General features: G+C 40.2%; 2 protein-coding genes across 2 annotated transcripts in view; both read left to right on the plus strand.

Annotated features, from left to right (window-relative positions):
* Window positions 1-19,338, plus strand: part of LOC128889207 (mannosyl-oligosaccharide 1,2-alpha-mannosidase IA) — a 546,492-nt gene that overhangs the window by 208,944 nt on the left and 318,210 nt on the right. The window lies entirely within an intron of this gene.
* Window positions 8,533-11,185, plus strand: LOC128889214 (facilitated trehalose transporter Tret1-like). Its single transcript, XM_054146661.1, has one exon. It carries the CDS (start codon window positions 9,498-9,500, stop codon window positions 10,935-10,937), a length of 1,440 nt encoding a protein of 479 aa, XP_054002636.1. The 5' UTR covers window positions 8,533-9,497; the 3' UTR covers window positions 10,938-11,185.

A 19,338-nucleotide genomic window follows, 5' to 3' on the forward strand; every position in this document is an offset into this window, starting at 1 on the left:
TTATTTATTATTCCGAACATAGTTAAACAGTAATAAATAAAAATAAAACTGTGATTTATTTATACAATTTATTAATCCACAACGGAATATTCTATCTAGAAATGCCTTATATTCTTTAGAAAGAACCATCTTAACGAGTCTAGGAATTATTTCCTCGAAACCTTATAATTTATTTATTGATTTGAATGATTTGAATGATTATTCGCGGCGCATGTAACGGAAAATCGATAATACACTCAACGAAAAACGCCCGTGAGAGCTCTTACCATCCCACGCCCTGGATCCTTCGCACGCCCCACACTTCCAGAGATCATTTTCGCACGCACGCAGCAATCGACGTTGAACAAACCGCCGAGAAGAAACTAAACGACACTATCAACTCTGGAACAAGCCGCAGAGGAAAAGTTAAACGAAAGGACGACACGAGAAGCACGAGCCGACCGATCGCTATTTGAACAAGAGAGCGAATGAGCGCGTTAAACAAAACACTAATCTTTAATCCGCGCAGGATTCAAACTCCCGATTAATAGACGATTGTCCTTCGGGAGCGCATTTGGCGCGAGCATGAATATATCAGGAAAGAAAAACGAGACAAATACACTTGAAATACTTTTATAAAGATCCACATTGATTCGTAGGATGCCTCAGACCTTCGACCACTCGCGCGTCCAGAAATTCCAGACCATTTTCACTGCCATCACCCTATAGTTTCCCGTGCAATAAATTTGGACTACCGATTTAAATTTCGCTGCCGCTGTCGTCGGATTTAAAAGTGTTACGGTCACCGAGCACCGTATCGGTTGGCGACAGCGTTGGTCGATTGTTTCTGGCAACAAATAAATTATTTCGTTTGTGGTATTTTTTTTTTTTTTGTATTTTTATTTTGTTTCCCTGTTTTTCTGTTTCGAACCGTCGATACGCCCAAGCCGTCGCGAGGAAAGGCCTGTCGTCCGAGTGGAAAGCACGCCGGACGCGCTCCGTTTCAGGCGATACGCAACGGGAACAATTATCGGATATTCACGGTTAACAAATCGTACGATCAACCGACTACGTTTTAATGAAGCTTTATCGAGCTCCAGGACTTGGGTCGCGCGTAGAAGAATGAAAAATGCAACGACTTCGCCTCGACGTGAAAGCTTATGAAAGCTCCCTTCGCCCTCCCCTGAAATACAGAGTGTCTTACACGAGTTTTCCTTGCAAACTTTGCCAGTCTTCCGCAGTTAACAATGGAACGTAAATGAGTAGGTCAAACTGAGCAGAGATGGCCGAAGTTTCTGTCTAGATAAAAATTTCGGATAACGAATGGAAGACGCGAATGTTACCCTCTAATAGAGAAATTAGAATGTTAATTATGCAGAGGAGTGTTTTGTGACGGGTTATTAATAATTAATTTAAGTGTTCAAAGAAATTTTTGTAGTTTCGTTTTAAAAAATTTTGAAGTTAGGAGATAGGAGATTTTAAAAGATCTTCTCTGATAAAGAATAAATTAAATGTACCGATAACTTTTTATGTTAATGAATATGAAGGACAGTTTTTGGCAGTACGAAGCACATTGAAATATGTTAAAAATATATCAAAGTTCGACTATGTCAAAACAATGCACAATAAATGTTCAGTGGGCAAAAACATGAAACTTTGACAAAAATATTGGCAGATCCTCCTTGAAAATATCATACACATCAAATTAACTATTTGAAACAACTTTATAGATAAACGTTATGCGAGCGAAAAAATATTAAGCTCCATTTACTTCCATCTTGTTTTGAACCACTGGTGCACGCTGACAAACGGACAGCCGTGGGACACTTTGTATAAGAGCGAGTTTAATCGTCAGCTTTGTCGACCAAATAGTTAAATCCGCCGCGAATAATGCGGTTAAAGAGTGAATTAACGCTCGTCGACGAGATGATGTCGACGCGAGCGTAAAAAGCCACGACGAGCACGATGGATCGCATCGACGGGCATATTTGCGTTTAATCTTCGGCCCCTGAAAGCGCGACGGTTATTCGTTTTTATGCGCGATGAACGGGCCAATAACGCCGCGCAAAAAGAAAATTTATCGATTCACCCCGTGTATTTGTACTTCGAGACGAGGGGGTGATTAACCCCTTCCGTGGCGATTTGTTTTTCCAGCGATCGGGGCCATAAATACGATTTCAATTTTTTCTATTCCACGTGCGCAGCCAGTAGAAACAAAAATATATTTTGGCACGTGTTTGAAACGGCGCTATGAAATAAAAATACGATGATACATTAAACTTGGAGTAATTTGTAGACCTATAGTTGTTACGAGTATGGATTGACATCTTTATTTTTTATTTTTTTAGTCTTTTTTTTTAGTGAAATAATTTTTATTATTTAAGTTCAATATCTGAGCTTGTTGAGGTATAATATTACCATAAAGATATCAACATTTCCTAACATGGAAATAATTAAACAAATACTGTGTGTGGAGATGAATTTTAAATAAAGCAATGCAAATATTTATCAAATTAGCTGTGGATCGGTATGTTACTTTTAAATTACTCTTTAGAATTACAATATTACAATTTGATGTCTCGATGAAATGAGTTTGCATTTTAAAATCGTATTTTTTGTTCACTTTTTTCATTAGATGAGGCCTCTTAAATTCTACTCTTCCTCGCGACGTCCCTGTCTTTCTTGGGGCTGCCCCGGGGGCCCCCCGAATTTATCACGTGCTCGGTGAATCTCCCGTATCGCGTCATTAAAGGCGCATATTCCTCCAAGCAAACCATAAGCGTCTGGCCAGATGCAGCAGTCGTTTCGGCCACGGAGAATCGCGAGAAAATGTTTTTCTCATAGCTGGAGGGGCTGATTTTATGGAACCGTGCGACCTCTCGTAAAACAATCATTTCTCCATCGACGGGAACGGGCCGCGTGCTCGCAATACGTTTGCAATATTATTGCAAAAGGGGACGCGCGTTATGAAATCACGGGAAAAGCGACGGATAGCTGATGCTCTTTTCTCCACCCTTTTTCTCTTCCTTCTTCTTTGTTTTTTTTTTTTTTTTTTGTACATTTGTTTCTGTAGCGAGGGTCGACGAACGCGCTCCCGTTTAATGAGATCGTGAGTGCACTTCCGTTTCCCGCCACTTCTCACGCTCGTGGAATCAAAGATGGGCGAAATTCTCGTGCGGATATTTTTAATTTCGAACAACGAATAAACTACGAACAACTTTCGAGTCGAAATAAAAATGCAATAAGATGCTTGTGATTTATAAATTCAAATAAATTGTTATTTGTCATTAGGAAGGTATTTGTTTCGTTTTGTTTAATGGATTTATTTTAGTTTTCGTGACTAAATCAACTGTTGTCGTTCACTTTATTCGTTAAAAAAATAATTTAAATCAACAAAGGAGATGTATCGATGTGTACTCACCTGCAAGGTTTTATTTAATAGAATACATAAGCTCTGCAGTTTGAATTATAACTATCAATGTGTGCTTTACGTTAAATGAATGAAAGCTGGCTGAATAACTGCTTGCTTATACAGGGTGAGGCAACTGATCTGTTACGGACCGATAATTCCGATTAAATCGGTATAGGGAGATATTATTCGTCGTTCATTGTTCGAATTGTTCCATTCGTCTCTGTCTTGAAAGGTTGTGTGATACGCACACGATCCTTAGACATGCCGATACACTGATCATTCAATCGACTGATTATCGTTCGCGTTTTTCATTCCCCCTGTCTCGTGACTGGTCTTAATTGCGAAATATTGATTGCGCGCTGTTTTCTTACCGGTATAATCACCATAATCACGTTCCGCTTTCTTTATTCTGCCGTTGAATTGGCTACGCGAGAAATTTAATTGGGTTTTTTCTAACGAATCCTGTTAATTAAAGTGTATAATAGAGCACCACACGAAGTCAAGATTTAGTAAGTCGTTTCTGAACTCGAGTATCAAATTATTAGGAATAAGAAATAATCTCAGGCTGGAATCGATCTAAGTCATTGTTCTCTTTTTTCACGATAATCTAAATTGATTTTAGTCAAGCGTAACGAGTATCAAATGGATACTTAATTCAAAACGTTATTGATTGTACTTGTTGATTTTTTCAGTGGTTATTATAATTTCCCTCGTCGACAAATAAATTGTTATATACCTGAATCGAAGTCTCAAGAAACAAGAAAAAGAACTTCAAGTACTCTCACAAAGATTAACTAAAATATTAATTATTTTTTTAACAAATTAATAGTATAACGATTTCCATGTGCTTGAATTATTATTCGGGTATACTTACTTCGGTCCCTAATTCTTCCTTATCAATATCTACGTACGTATCAATATTTTCTTCCCTTCTCCCGTATTTCCTGTTAAGAGGGGGTCGTCGAGATTCTACAAGCCATTGTAATACAAGCCAATCTCGACCCTAAGCGAGCACATTTCTCAACTCGTGACTGTTACTCCTACACGGTTAGACCTTTGTATAGTTTGTTACGAAGACCTCTATTGATCGACCTGTCTCATACATCAATTTTACACCCTCCCCTCGTCCGTCGATGCTTTTCCATGGTGCTTCCACGGGGATATAACCGTACCATGGCAAAAAGCATCGCGTTCCATCGTCGAAAAGGACGGCTTTCTACATGAAAAGCTTTCCCTCTCGACGGCAGCTCGATGTATAGCCTGACTCGAAATTTTGAAAGCGTATTCTGCTTACTTTGAAAAAGATCCCGTATTCAAGGGCATAGAAACGCCTCCTTCCCTTGCGCTATGGAGTTTTCAAAGGTCACGCAGCGTTCTTAAAAAACCTGCCATTGAAGTGGACGCCGTTCTTGTCCTACTTAAAAAAAAATTCATTAAAAACTCGTTAGATTATTAACTCTTTACGCTGCAAGCATTTTTTTTTTTTATCATAAATTACTAGTAACTAGGAAGCAATTATATTGCACCATTTTTACAAATTAAAAGAGTTCCTGCTTTCAAATTTCCTACATTCACTTAAAAGCGGGAATTTCTGTACTCGCTAGAAGCAATTGCGCCGCACCATATTTAAAAATTAAAAGTGCTCCTGCTTTCGAATGAAGTAAGATTTTGCTTTAGAAAGCAGGAACTGCTGTAACGAATTAATATCCTCAGTGTATATTGATTAGATGAATTAAATTCATAGTTTTACGGGATAATAGTGTAACTAGTGTTCACACATAGTAGCCAATGTCAGGGTCTTTGCTAATTTCCAACACACACAGAAAAAATGTTCGCAGCTTACAAGTCCAGAAAGTTTCAGAAGCCAACTTTCCGCTCCCACAGGCACAGGTCCTTATTTTGTCCCCGAGTCGAGTGGATTACACTCCCAAAGGTCAACAACCTGTTCTAGAATCACCTTGCACAATACGTTGAGCGTCATTTGCTTGTTCCTGAAACTTTCCCTTCGCCGTGTCCTCTATCATCGCCCGGAGACCCGAACAAACGCATCCCACGCGAGTTGTTACTTTCCCAGCTGTTGAATAGAACAGAAGGGGAAGCATTGCTATCGGCCAGAACTCTACCCTGCGACGTTTCTTTGCATTTCTCAGTATGCCATGAAGTGCTCTGGCACCAAAAATTCGAGGAGCCAGGTACAAAACTCTGTATGTTTGGATGCATCTGTGGATATTGGCTTCCGTTTGACTTTATATCTCGGGGGTGGTTCATCAGGGGATCGTGAAATTTGATATTAGGACATCTGTTCGTGAAGATTTTATTCTATTTCATTTTTGAGATAATTGGTAATCTAGAAATGTGTGCATATATGCATGTGTGCATGTCTCAGGAATGGTTTCCTAGAAAATCATGTAACTTGGCGTAGTGATGTCTACATAATACATAGTCCTTCGATGCTACTCACTTTTTCATGAAAATTCTGTATGTTTTATGATACTTCTACGCATACAGTCGGTCCTATAAATATTCGTACCATTTGTGTTTATTGAAGGAATTTGTCTAAATTTAATAACAGTTTTGATATTACCAAATGAAGTTTTCGTTATACATGTATATATTTATATATACATCAACATATTTATATAAACATACACCTGGAAACATCAAACATACCATTCAATTTAAACAAATTTCTTCAATAAACATAGATGGCACGAATAGTTATGAGACTGACTGTATGTATGTATATATATATGTTAACCACTGTTTTGATTTATATCTCAACAATCCGACTTCTAAATTTACCGGAAAATCAAGAAATATGTTAGGGTAACTTTTAGAAATTTTAAACAATTCGGTCTGATACCAATCCAAGGGTCGTTGTATTCTCTCGTGGGCCTAACATTTTTAACCAAAAGCTTCATATATTAAAAGCGAGAAAACTTGATCCCTTCCCTAAACTAATATTTTGAAACTCTCGCAACAATGTTGCCAGTGTTATTTTTCCATGGTGCCAGCCGCATCAATCTTCCTCCCCGTCCCGCACAACCCCTCGCCAGGTGGTTTCACCTGGTCCGCGGGCTTAAGTATCCCGTGCAGCCACTTTCACGCACCCTTTGTTGGGGGTAGAGCCAGCAAAAGTTCGCGTTACGCCCCCCCGGGGGGAGGGGGAACTAATAAAGCGACGCGGCGCGTATTATGCTCGCGAGACGGAGTAACACGAGAGTTATGGGACACGTTATTAACGGTCTAACGAGATTTTGGGTGTATCGACGGTTTCGTCGAGAATACAAGCTGTAGTTGATTAAATTACAGGGGTAGAGGTGTAACAGGTGCGCGGGTTCGTTGTGGGTCATTTAAAACGAAACTGGGAGTTGGGTCTGTGTTTGTTACAATAGTATAAATATTAGTGATATATATAAAAGTACATTAGGACATACTGTAAATACTTTAAAAAATATGAATATCGATATTACCTTGTTGGTAATAAGATGACAGTATTCAAGTTCTGTGGTGCGAAGCATGATTTATTTTTCGAGGTTATTTTTGAGGTGAAAATGGGACTTTTAAAATGCGAGAAAGGGGAAAAGGGTAGCGTCGTATTTAATTGGGAGTAAATGAGACCCTGTGCAAGATGGAGAGACTAAGGAAACTTATCCTCCTCCATCTTTACAAACATCAGACTACCTTCGCGATGCTCTCGAGAACGGGTCTCCATTTTGGTCCCAATTGAAAGAGAACGAAGCTTCGCTCCAATGAGTCGTCCACTCATTCGCCAAAAATTGTCACTTGCAAGCGTGTATTACAGTGTCACGCCGAGTCGACGGCAAAGTTTATTATCCCACACGAGTCGGTTGCGTTGTCTGCCGTAGTCGCAGGAACGTCGCCTTCCAAATGAGAGAAGAAACTAGTTTCCCTGGGTATTTTATTCGGTCTGCTCTTTTCAAGCACGTCGAAACACGCCCAGGAGAGCTGGGACTCCTCGTGATTCTCCTCGTGTTCTCTTATAAAGGCGTGCACTGTTAAAAAGACCTCTTTGTCGCGCGGGCACGGCGGAGAGTCTCACATGGTAACGAGACTTTGGAGGGTTTTCTGCATTAAAAGACGCGTTTCTCCGCGAGAAAGGGAGAGAAAGTGGAGTGGCGGGCTGAGAGCAGAGATGAGCAGAATTTTATTCTTTATTTCGTTTGTTTGTATTTGATTTAACGCATTTATTGCAGGGTTTTATATGGACATGTGGATCTCCTCGAATATGACTATCCATCTTTACGTTATCTTTTATTATCCGTTATTTTATTTTCCTAACTTCGTCTCCATTGAATTTGGATACGTCTGCCATTAATTTCGAGGTCCTTTCTATACGTACCTTTTCAAACTCGAAAAAGGTGGAACATTCAACGAATTAAAAATAAATAAGCGTTGCCCTCCGTACAACAAACTAAAAAAATATTCAGATTTTCTGCCTGCACGCACAATTCAGATGGTAATTTCGATTGAACGAACGACCCATCAAATGTTGTTTATCTTTAATTCGTTACTCGAGATTTTGATATAGATAAGAATTTTTCCTCGTCTCTGGCCGCAAGTGAAAGAAGGAGCATATTTGCCGTGCATCAAAGAAGCTGGGAAGGCCCCGTAATGGAATCGAGTGGAATCCGTCGGGCTTCCTGTTTACCGAGCTGATTTCTTGATTTTTATTGGCTCCTCGATCGCGGGCCAGGGAATTTTAAACGGCTTCTGAACTCCGAAAACGACCGAGAGAACTCACTCCTGCTTGGGAAGTCGGGGTGAAATTGATCGAGTGACTACCTCGGCTCCCTCTTCCTTTCTCGTTTCGTGGCTGGCTTTTTTTTTCTCGCGGAACGTTCGACGACTTCTGGCGTTTCGGAATGGCATTAGCGACGTATACGAGCAGGTACGGATGAAACCGTTGGAAGTTGAAAAGGATCTCTCAGTTTCCTAGTTCGACAAGGATTACCTAGGTGCCTCGAAGGACACTCTGTTCAAAAATTGTCAGATTTAAATATCGATACGTTATGTTACTTATTATTTCAATAATAGACAATTTTACTTGATTTTTATAGTATGAGAAAATCCATTTATCAATTTTGATAAAGTCATTAGTTAAGTATTTAATGTTTGTACCAGTAGTACCATAGTGCCAGTGTTAAAATCCATTACTCGCCACTTCCAGTTGGTATTATTTAAATAATCTTTTTAGAGATCGATTGTAAGCAATGACAAACAAAATTATTGAGTCTGGAATTTTGTACGTAATCGGTGACACTGAAAAATGCTATTACGTGACCATGCAAGTGTATCACGGGTCAGTGTAGTTCATTGTCCGTGAACTTTTCTATCTATACTCGATACTGAATGCCAACGTGAGAAGCATACTCGTGATCGTTAAGACCGATGTCTGAGAACTGACGCAAGTGTCGACGGAAATTGTAGAGATAAACGTGCAGAAGCGAAACAGAAAGTATCGTCATTCACCTCACCCCACGCATCAGGCATAGAGTCTTAGCAAATAGGTTCGGAATAGATCTCACTTTGACCCGTATAATTAGCTCTTATTGTGCGGAGTTACGTAGAATCACTTGACTCAATTCCGCGATCACGATATCAGCCTAGTCCTGATTGGTTATCCGCGCTCGTAGAAGGAGGCAAAACGGTCACGAAGCTCAAAGCTCAGAGCTCGAAGTCCTTCAAAGAGGATACGTCCACTAAGATGATCCTCATTCGCATACGACCCTTGTACACCACTTATCGATTCTTCATATCCATACTTCCTCTCCATTGAGTACAGTATCTATCAGACCTCCGAAATTGTCTCTATAAACGTTCCACCAAGCCATTCTCTGAACATTCATTCTCAAGGAAGAATCCTTCGCTTGAAGAGATCGATCAGCGCCGATAGAGGTTACATTAATAGAAACTTTCACAGTATCGAGACTGGGTCACGCCTGTCATCGAGACACTTCCAACCGCTCTTTGTTTAAACAGCGAATTGACTCCGCAATTGTCGCGTCGTAATCAAAACGAACTTCGCGGAACATGTCAGTGCCGATTGTTCGTCGGCCGAGTGCGTATCCAGCTGCGAGCCACGATGGAGAAGAACTGCGGCCAAGCCGACGCGTCTGACCTCAGGCTGCGCGTCAGGCAGCTGCTTACTGCTCTGAGTCCTCTGTTGGGCATCTTCTTGGTCGGTTTGGCGTCGGGATACAGCGCCGTGCTCCTGCCTCAACTGAAAGTCTCGACCGATGACGAGGACTTCGAACGACCCACCGTCAACGAGCAATCCTGGATAGCCTCTTCGCCGATCCCGTCGATGGCGCCCGGATGTTGGCTATCTGGCGTGATGCTAGAAAAGATAGGCAGGAGGAAGTCCACGGCGCTGGCGTACCCTCTGTTCTTCATTGGATGGGCGACGATCGGTTTCGCCCCCGACATCGCGAGTCTTCTGGTCGGAAGAATAATCACCGGCTTCTGTTCCGGGATCATGGGCGCCGTGACGCCTATCTACATCGGCGAGACGTCGGATCCCGACTTACGCGGCATGCTGCTGAACATGGTCATCCTAACCCTGTCGTTCGGGATCCTAGCCGTCCACGCTCTGGGAACTTGGCTCTACTGGAGGACGACGGCGTACATCTGCGCGGGATTCGCGGCTATCAGTTCGCTGATTTGCATCGCAGCCAAGGAGAGTCCCACGTGGCTGATAAACAAAGGTCGTACGGATCAAGCACGGGAGTCATGGATATACTTACGCGGATGGAAGTCATTGGACGAGTATCAGGCTTTGGAGAACTCCAGGACTCGGGGACGAAAGACGGTGAAACGTTCGCTCTATGTCAAGCTGAGGACGACCTTCACGTCTAGATTCTTTCTGTGGCCTTTAGGGCTGATGTGTCTGTTCTTCTTCACTGCTCAGTTTTCGGGGTACAATGTCGTGGTTTATTACTCTGTGGAGTTGCTGATGGAAGTGACTGGACCTGAAAATGCTCACGTCGGTACCCTAGTAGTGGACGTGATACGGCTGGTCACTAGCGCCATTACTTGTTACCTGATCAAGAAGAGAAGCAGGAGGACGATGACCTTCGTGTCTGGATTCGGCTCGGCGATTGCGTTGTTTCTCTTGAGCCTCTCTATTTACTTCGAATTTGGACAACCTTGGTGCTCGTGCGTCGCCCTGCTTTTGTACATAGTGTTCTCGACGATGGGTTTGTTGCCGCTGCCGTGGATACTCACCGGCGAGCTATTTCCTAGGAAGTTGAAAGGCTTGGGCTCTGGGATCGCGACTGGATTCTCATTCATGTCCACATTCGCGGTGGTGAAAATTGCGCCGGGGATGATTCTGTCGCTGCAGCAATATGGAACGTTCGCGATTTACGGACTCGTGGCGCTGGTAGGCACTTGTATTTTGTATCTGACGCTGCCAGAGACGAAGGATAAGACGTTGCAGGAGATCGAGATGTTTATGGCTAGGAAGACCAACAGGGTGGACGTTAAGAGCGCTGAACAGGCGGACGATAGAGGAAGTAATTAGCCTCGTGGCTGTGTTCAGAGATTTTTGAGAGATTTTTGGCTGTACGTGTGTAGAGTTTTTGGTGGTTTGGAATTGAATTGATAGGGACGATTTAATAATAGGGATGTTTGGTTAGAGAATGTTTGTATGTAAAGTATGTAAAGAATAGCAAGTGCTGTTCGAGTTGAAACTGTTTTTGTAAGTTGATGAAGATGGTGTCCTGTTTGGAAGATTAAAATGTTTATTAGAATTAGTCTTGTAGGGGCTCTGTACTGAATGTTCGACGTTGTTAGATTTTGGGATTTTTCACTGTTTCAATTATTGAATATTATTATTAATCGAGCCGTTCACTGCACAATTCGATTAACTCCACCAGACACATAAAAATTGTAACATCACTGTAACATTACTGATTATTTTTTTGATATTCATTCTTACTAATTTTATATGCCGTTCGATGAAAGCTACATCTGTAAAATCTGTACTTATCCATTCTACAATATTTATTTGAATATGTATCATAAAAGGGAATTTAAAAAAACAATGTACATTATTTCATCGCATTTCTCAACTTTTTGTTTTATGAAGTTAATCGATTCGTGCAATGAAAGTTCATCGAACTTGAAGATTGTTGATCGAAAGGCTTTCTTACGCGTGATACGTCCATTCGTTGCAGGGGTTGGAAGGTTACAAAAATAAGCGATACAAAAATGATGTCGTACAGTAACGTTTATAGATTGAAAAGGTTCTGAACATTTTCTTTGACATCAGATTTATGCAAGATGACAGTTGCTCAAGCAGGAATCAAGTTTGATAATAAATGAATTAACAATTCATGCACTATTGATTTAACCCATTCACTGCCTGGCAAATTTAAAGTGTTTTGCCTTGTACGCCCATATTTAATACAGATGTGTAATCTAGTTTCTTATTCTGATAATAAAAAGTGATATTAAATTTGTTGTTCAAAAGAAAAAAATATACAATCTTCTTTTGCAATAATTCGCAACTCAGAAGGCTATAAACTTATCCCTCGAGTGATTGCAATTGATTTCTACTAAATCTCGAAGTGAATGGGTTGAATATATTTTTAGAAACGTAAAGAAACTTTTAATTTTGCAATCTGTAACTGTTGCATCATTTCAGTTTCCGTGACTGCTTTCAGCCCCTCGTTTATTCTCGCTGCTCGTTCCAGCGAGATGTCTCTTCGCGTCTTCCCGAGCACCTGGTCGAACAGCCGCGTTAAAGGCAATATTATGTCGGTAATAAGCGCAATCATATTTAACCGCATCCTAAATGCTTGGCCCCCGTCGTCGGCCGAGAACGACAGTGCATACATTAAACCCCCATAGTTAGAAATTTAATAACGGACGTTGCTAAGGCGCGCAAAATGCCACCGTAAAGTGGAAACGTTCACGTGATCATTGCGCTGAACCACTTAAAGCGGCTGACGCAAATTGGTGTTTGCATTGCGTCGACGTCGTCTCCGATCTGCAACGCGTGGCAATCGGCTAGATTGTTTGCGAATTCTGTAACGCGCGATGCCAATGATCTCTTGATCGCGTATGTCATTAGGGTTATCGTGTTGATGATCGCTGTACTTAGCACTAGCTCGTGGTACGAGTTTAGACGATCTATCTGAGGCCTGTCTCCTTAGACTATAATTTCACAATATTTGAGATTTTTTGGGGGAGAATGTTAGACATTTCGATTTGAAACTTGGTGGATATTCATACTCGTGTTTCGTCAAGTTGCAAGAACTTTTTCGAGTATAATTAATTGAGTTTGTTGCGAAGTAAAGGTATAGTTTATTAGAAAGTGACTGTGTGTGTTGAGCATTCTATTGAGTATGTTATATCGAAACTTTGCAGTTAATAATATATTACGTATGTATTGTAATACAGTGACTGTTATGATGCTCAACAAAACTTTGAAGTCTCTGCGACCGCAGTTTACTAATTAGTGCCAAGTGTACTGTACTCATTGGTCTTTCCAGGATAGATTAGTTCGTTTGTCCTTTCTCTTTTATTACTTTAATCCTGCGACATCAAACGCTGGAAATAGTCACGTGATGTTACAGCCTTAATCTTTTAGTCCTCTTACAAATTTCAGTGTTCCCTGCTTCTTCTTCTGGAGGATAAATTATTCATCTAATTTTAGAATGACAGATCAAAGTACAATATTAGTAAGATCATTAACGTAATAAACCTCATATTAATTATAATTATGAATGCAACGTAAAGTAATAATTTTAAACAAAATTAGCTTTATTCTACGGCATGCAATTACCCACTAGTTCATTTAATTCGAAGTCTGCCTAGATAAAATATGAATGTTCATTAGAATAATGCATAATTGTCGCTCGTTACGCTCGACTGAATTATAATCGTGATCGATAATTACATAAAAATAACCATTGCAGACGATTTACGCTACACAGAACCAATTTCAGCGCATATAAATTGTTGCCAAGAGTCCTGTTACCCTTTATGATTTTAATTTCATCTCAACGCCCTGCACTCCTTCTCGTTACTTTCTTTTTCCATCGTCACCAACGAGTCTCAGGTAGATGCTTTATCAAAAGCACGCGAAGGGATCATTATGTTCGAAATTTTACCTTCTTCACACAAGGTATTAGCGCCGAGTTTTCTTCTTCATTTTTAATGAAGTCTGTCGCAAGTTCGTGTCGCGCAACAAACTTTGTTAAGGGAAAAATATTAGGTTTCACGGTGGCTTTTCCTAATGAAAACGGTCTTTTTTTTACGTTGAGTCAGGTGAGACCACGAACGACGTCGTTTCACCTATCATTTTGCTTACGAAGGGAGAGTGTTCTTAAGAATTTAGTATAGGTTAACGAGTTAGTAAGATATTAAAAATAGTAGAATTAGATTGTTCTAGGAAGGTTCTTAATTAATGACTTTCATATACCACTTTAGCATCTTTGCAAGTATGTTATTGTTCTCACAGTTTTTGAGCAATCGCGTTTATTGTATAAAAATACCCTAGAAAATATTGCTGTGATTAAGTATTTCTTTTATGTACTTCTTATTAATTACAACATTTTTTAAACATAAAATTAATGTCTTTAATCTGCCCTGTTCTGTTGAAATAGATTATTTATATAACTCTTTTGTTTAAGGTATTTTCTGAGTTTAAAGGCTACCGCCAAATTGCTGTAATGTAATTTACAGTTGTCTTAAAAGTCAAGAACAAAAATAATCAGTTCATGAATTTTATAACACGAATTAGGTGGTAACTCAACAGTAAATAATTCTATAGCTGTTTATAATTTTTTATCGCCATAGAAGGTATCACTATCATATCGATCCCCCTCTTCAAGGCCAGTTCAAGGTCTCGATGATCTACAGAATTTATTAGTGACATCTTTTATGGCATTGAAACATTGGGCGGTATCAATCGAGTGATTTATGACGATAAGGACAATCTCGGTCCAATCTCCCACGCGGGACGTGCCCGAAATGCGCATAATCTTCATGAATGCGTAATAGCGGGGCGCGCGCCGCCCATTCGATGGCCCGTTTGGGAAGCTTCCTCCTAATGGGGTAGAATAAAAACTAGCCCGTCCTGTTCAACTCCGTTGCTTCGGCTGGTCTTTTTGTCAGGACGACAAGAATCTTCCTGGGATTATCATGTTCCAGGCACTGGTTCATAGAACATTCTAACTCGAGGAAGAATATTCCAACAGAACTTAACTTCGCCGCTTCAATATTATCTTCAACCCTTTACATTCGAAATTCTTTCCGAACTAGACGAAATTTGTTTTAAATGGAAAAGCTAAATGTACACATATAATTTGTAGATCGTAGATCATAGATTTCACTAAATCTCGATTTTTTAAAACAATGCATACATAAACAATTAAATATGAGTCACACGAAAATGTTTGAAACCCTCGATGAATATACGTGGAAAAATGGTAAAACTGAGCGCAGTTTCGAAATGGAATCTATTAATTTTATTCAGTTCTGCTTCTCTAGTGAAATTCCAAGCAAACTTCTTCTCGCCAGGGGCTCGGACTCGGTGCTAATCACCGGGATAATTGAAAATCGAAGTTCCTAGGCTTCGACGCGATAACGATAACACTGGAAGCCTTAACGAGCCACCTGCCGCGAGGAAAATGCGCCTGCGGACTAGGCTCGACACTCGTTGAAGAAATTTTTCCTAAAAGGTCGGTTTGCTTAGACCGGAAGCCGTTGGATCAATAATCTACGAGGCGTTCGATAAGTCCTCTTTTTAAGTGCCTTTGAAAGCTAGTTTAGTGTTACTGTCTTCCGAGCTTCTATCAGTAGCTTCGATTTTCACTATCAATTATCTGGGTAATTAATGCTCAATCAACATTCCCGTTGGGAGGGACGTCTGCTCGAAATTCTATAGGGAATGGGATCCCTTATCGAATTCCGGAGCCTGTTAACTATTAGTTGGCACCAGGTAGGGACTGAATTCTTCTCTAGGTACGAATTTTGCATAAATAAATAAAAGATGAACTGAAACGGTCTTGGACGTTAAGAGAGCACTTAAAAATTTCATTCGAAATAAAAGTGTGTTTCTCTGAGTATACTTGTTTAAGTAAATTAAGATATTAAATACATTTGGAGTGATGAGCTTCTCGTATGATTTTGTCTTATTTCATAAATTATTTATGAATTCCTTTCTCGAAGGAATAAATCAGTTGAGGAACCTGGGAGTTGGAAATATTTTCATTGAATAAATCTGAAATTTGTTTGCTCTTTCACGGGTTCCTCATTTATTTAAGTATCTCTCACCATATACGTATTCAACTCTATTCTCGCACACATTTTCCATAATTCACTCTCATAATAATTCGCTAACCTTCTTTTGTTCTTATTGTAAGCATATTGCAATCCCGAGCAAGGCCGTTGAACAAATAAACGTACCCTCTAATTTACCAAAAAAGTGAAGAACAATCCTCTGGATTATTTTCATTAAATATAACGTCCCATTCGTCGCTCATTTTTCCTCTGTTCATGATCATAAAGGGGCCCGGTTCGGGAGCACGCTGAAAGATTAATTCGTTCCTGCAGAGCACTGTCAGCCGCGATTTAGGGGTGAATTTGTCGACGAAATGAAAATGTAACCCCGTAACTCTGTCTCTGCGTCGCTCTGTGCATAGTCAGACCACATCCGCCGGTTTTATACACTTCATAAACATTCCTCCGGATTTCCTCGTCGTCACTCGACGTCATCATCTTCTGCTCGCAAACAGACGGTGACATCTTGTTCGCCGCTTTCTGGCCCCTCTAAAATCGCACTCGTTCGTTTAACGACCCCATCGTTGACTCCCATTCATTCTTTACTGCTCAGAAATGCCTGTACAGCCTTCAGGTTTTATGACAGTTGATCAAATTTCACGGTGCCAGCCGTAAATTCTAGCAACTCGCGTCTAAGACTTGTTCGTATATGATATGGATCTAGGTAAGCCATTTACTAAAACAGACACGAAAAATAAAAGGGTAAATACGAGTTTCGTTTTCTCAATTTTATTCTACAACGTCCTCGTATAATAACACCAGCATTAAACACCAAAAACTAAATCCCACAAGTTATAAAAACAGATAAAATAGAACAGCCAAAAGGAGGAATACAATTAATAAATAGATAGATATAGAAATAGAACAGAAAATACGACCACACGAGTACGTAATTCTAAGACATTCCCAGATGCCGTTTCTGAGCGCAATCAATTCCGAGCTTTGAGCGTCGCTCGAGCGTGTTCCGCGACGGAATTCAAACGCGGAAAGTGAATTTCGTCGTCGTTGAATCCAGCCCGCGAGTGTTTCTTAAAACGTAAACTCGTCGTCGCGGAAAACGCGGGATATCGTTCATCGGAACGGTTGATTTTACGCGCGTCGCCGAGAGCACCCAGGGTGTTCGCGTTTCTCTGGCTGCTGTCCATTAGGAAATTTATACGAGGGAACGGGTAGCGTTGATTAAATCTCAGCCTCCCCCCTTTTGGTCGGGGCGGGGAGTCCAAAGTCTCTGACGAAATTGAAGAAACGATCTTCGGTCGTTGCGGACGATCGCGGGCAAGAGTGGATGGGGAGACCAAGAGGGAAGATGGAAGCGAAATTTTATCAGGATCCACCCGCCCCGGCACCTGGGGGAAAAAAATGTAATAGAACGGTAACAGTTCACACCCGAACCGAGGAAGGATAAAGCCTCGGGACGGGCTTACCTTCGAAACACGGGCGAACGTTATCCTGCATCGAGATAAGACCGTTCTTCGTGGATTGAATTAAATCTTCTTTCTCCGACGACCGGGACGCTTCTTAATTTAATTCCCCCACGGTTTTGTATAATTGACGCGGCCTGTGAGGCGTGAAATTTTTAGATTGGTCTCGGATCTTTCATACCGTCGACTCCTTTCTTTTCCTCTACTGGAATATTGACGGAATTAGACCCGCTCGTATTTAAATACTGATTTTTCTGCAGATGGTCTCGAGGAGTGGAACGAGTGGGCAGGATTTGACTTTCGACGATACGCGGAGGGTTGAATTAGGGGTGCGCAGGCCTCTTTCGCTGATGGGTTAATTAAAAGCGAGGAACGTATGCTGTGGGTCGATTTAATTTCAATTTAGGATAGCATTGCTTGCGCGAGCGAGAGTCAGGTCTGTGCTAATCAGGTCTAAGCTACTTTAATACATGTATACAGTCAGTCCCATAAGTATTCGATAGGTTCGATGCTTTCAAATAAATGTTTCATTCTAAGTGTGTACATGGATAAACTTTAGACTTCTATATATGTATATATAATGAAAAATTTATTTAAAAACGTCAAACCTATCATTTAATTTAGACAAACTTTTTTAATAGACACAGAGGGTATATATGGGACTGACTGTATGTACAATACATACATTTAAATATTTGTTAACCTCTTCAGTCTTAATTTCTCTTCCTTGTCCCAAGTAGTAACACAGCTACTAATGTACATCGAATTTATCCACGTATAATAACTTATCTGTATATTCTATTTTAATGAACGTTTCTTACCTCATAAATTACTTCTACTCGCATCCACGAGGAATAGAAATCGCTGGATTTAATAAACTGTTATTCATGTTCACGATAATTCTTGGGTCATGGATCGAAAATTATAGAAGCTGGATGAATTGTATTGTTGCCAATACTCAGCGATTCATCAAACAAGGATTAACATTCATTTGAACATTTAGATTATTCTTTCCACGTAGAGATCTTTGATAATAGAGCGCAAGCTGATATTCGTTTGATTTATTAATTCTGGAAAATCTGATTTTTGTACGATATTAATGGACTTCGTCGCATATGCGAGAATATATCGTGGCTAGCGACAATCGTTTCGTTTTGAGAACGTTATTCGGAGCAGGGATAGATTTAATAGATAATGGAACTAAAAATTCGATTTTAGACTAGGCTACTGCTGGGAATTATAGAATAATTTTTTCTTATCAAGTTTAATATCTCTCTGGATAAACACGTTCATAAATTCTCACCTGTTCCTCCTTCGTGTTACAGATTATATTTTGTAAGTCTCTACTAAGTCTACAGCATAGTAATCATGAGTAACGATCCTTTAGCTTATATTGCGTTATGCAACTGCATCATGAAACTGTATTACACTTCCTATCGCTGGAAAATGGGTTCCATTAAATTGTTGACGTGGGTAGTGCTGTTGAATAAATAGCTACGATCAATTTATTCTCGCGTTCGTCAGACAACCGTGTCTACAGGATAATTAAAAGAAATATTTACTTTCGAGAATATATTTCATTTAATAGGAAAACGTTGGTCTTTCCGCAGTCTCGTTCTTTTCAGAAAAAAAAACTGAGTTACCACGTAATAAATTTTTGAAAGCGTTCAACCGTTTTCAAACTATTTTGTAAATTACTTAAAATATCTCTGCCATTGAACAGTCGCAGCGTTCCTTTTTACTAAACCATGCTCGTGAATGCTACATTCTTTTTGTAGTTTATTTTATTTACTCTTGAAATATACAATATTAGGTGCGTGCCTTCCTTGGTGATACCCTCAAGCAACAGATTCTAAAAACATCATTTTATTCAAGTCAAAATTCGCAACAGAATTTTCTCTCTTCCTAAATTCATTTCCACGGCGAAGTTACAGAGAGAAAAAAGGGAAACGGATAACGGAAAGCCAGAGGTTTCCAAGGTTTCTCCTCAGTGACGAGATCAATTCTACTTTCCGTGCTAACGAAAATGTCGTTTCTCGCATCAACTCCGTTTAAGCTTCCGGAAAGGTGATAAAATCAGTCCGGATATCCCGCCCTGTTTTCCACCCCTCTTTTCTTGCGCCTTTTCCCCTCTTTTCTTCGATTTTCTCTGCGCGACACACCCCGAGGCGCCTCGAAGCCGCAATAATTTGCAATTTTTTCGCGTCGTCT

This window comes from Hylaeus anthracinus, unplaced genomic scaffold (genome assembly GCF_026225885.1).
Source record: "Hylaeus anthracinus isolate JK02 unplaced genomic scaffold, UHH_iyHylAnth1.0_haploid 11997, whole genome shotgun sequence".
Classification (NCBI taxonomy): Eukaryota; Metazoa; Arthropoda; class Insecta; order Hymenoptera; family Colletidae; genus Hylaeus; species Hylaeus anthracinus.

Coding starts and splice junctions, on each gene's coding strand:
- LOC128889214 (XM_054146661.1), top strand. CDS start 9,498: ATGGAGAAGAACTGCGGCCAAGCCGACGCGTCTGACCTCAGGCTGCGC.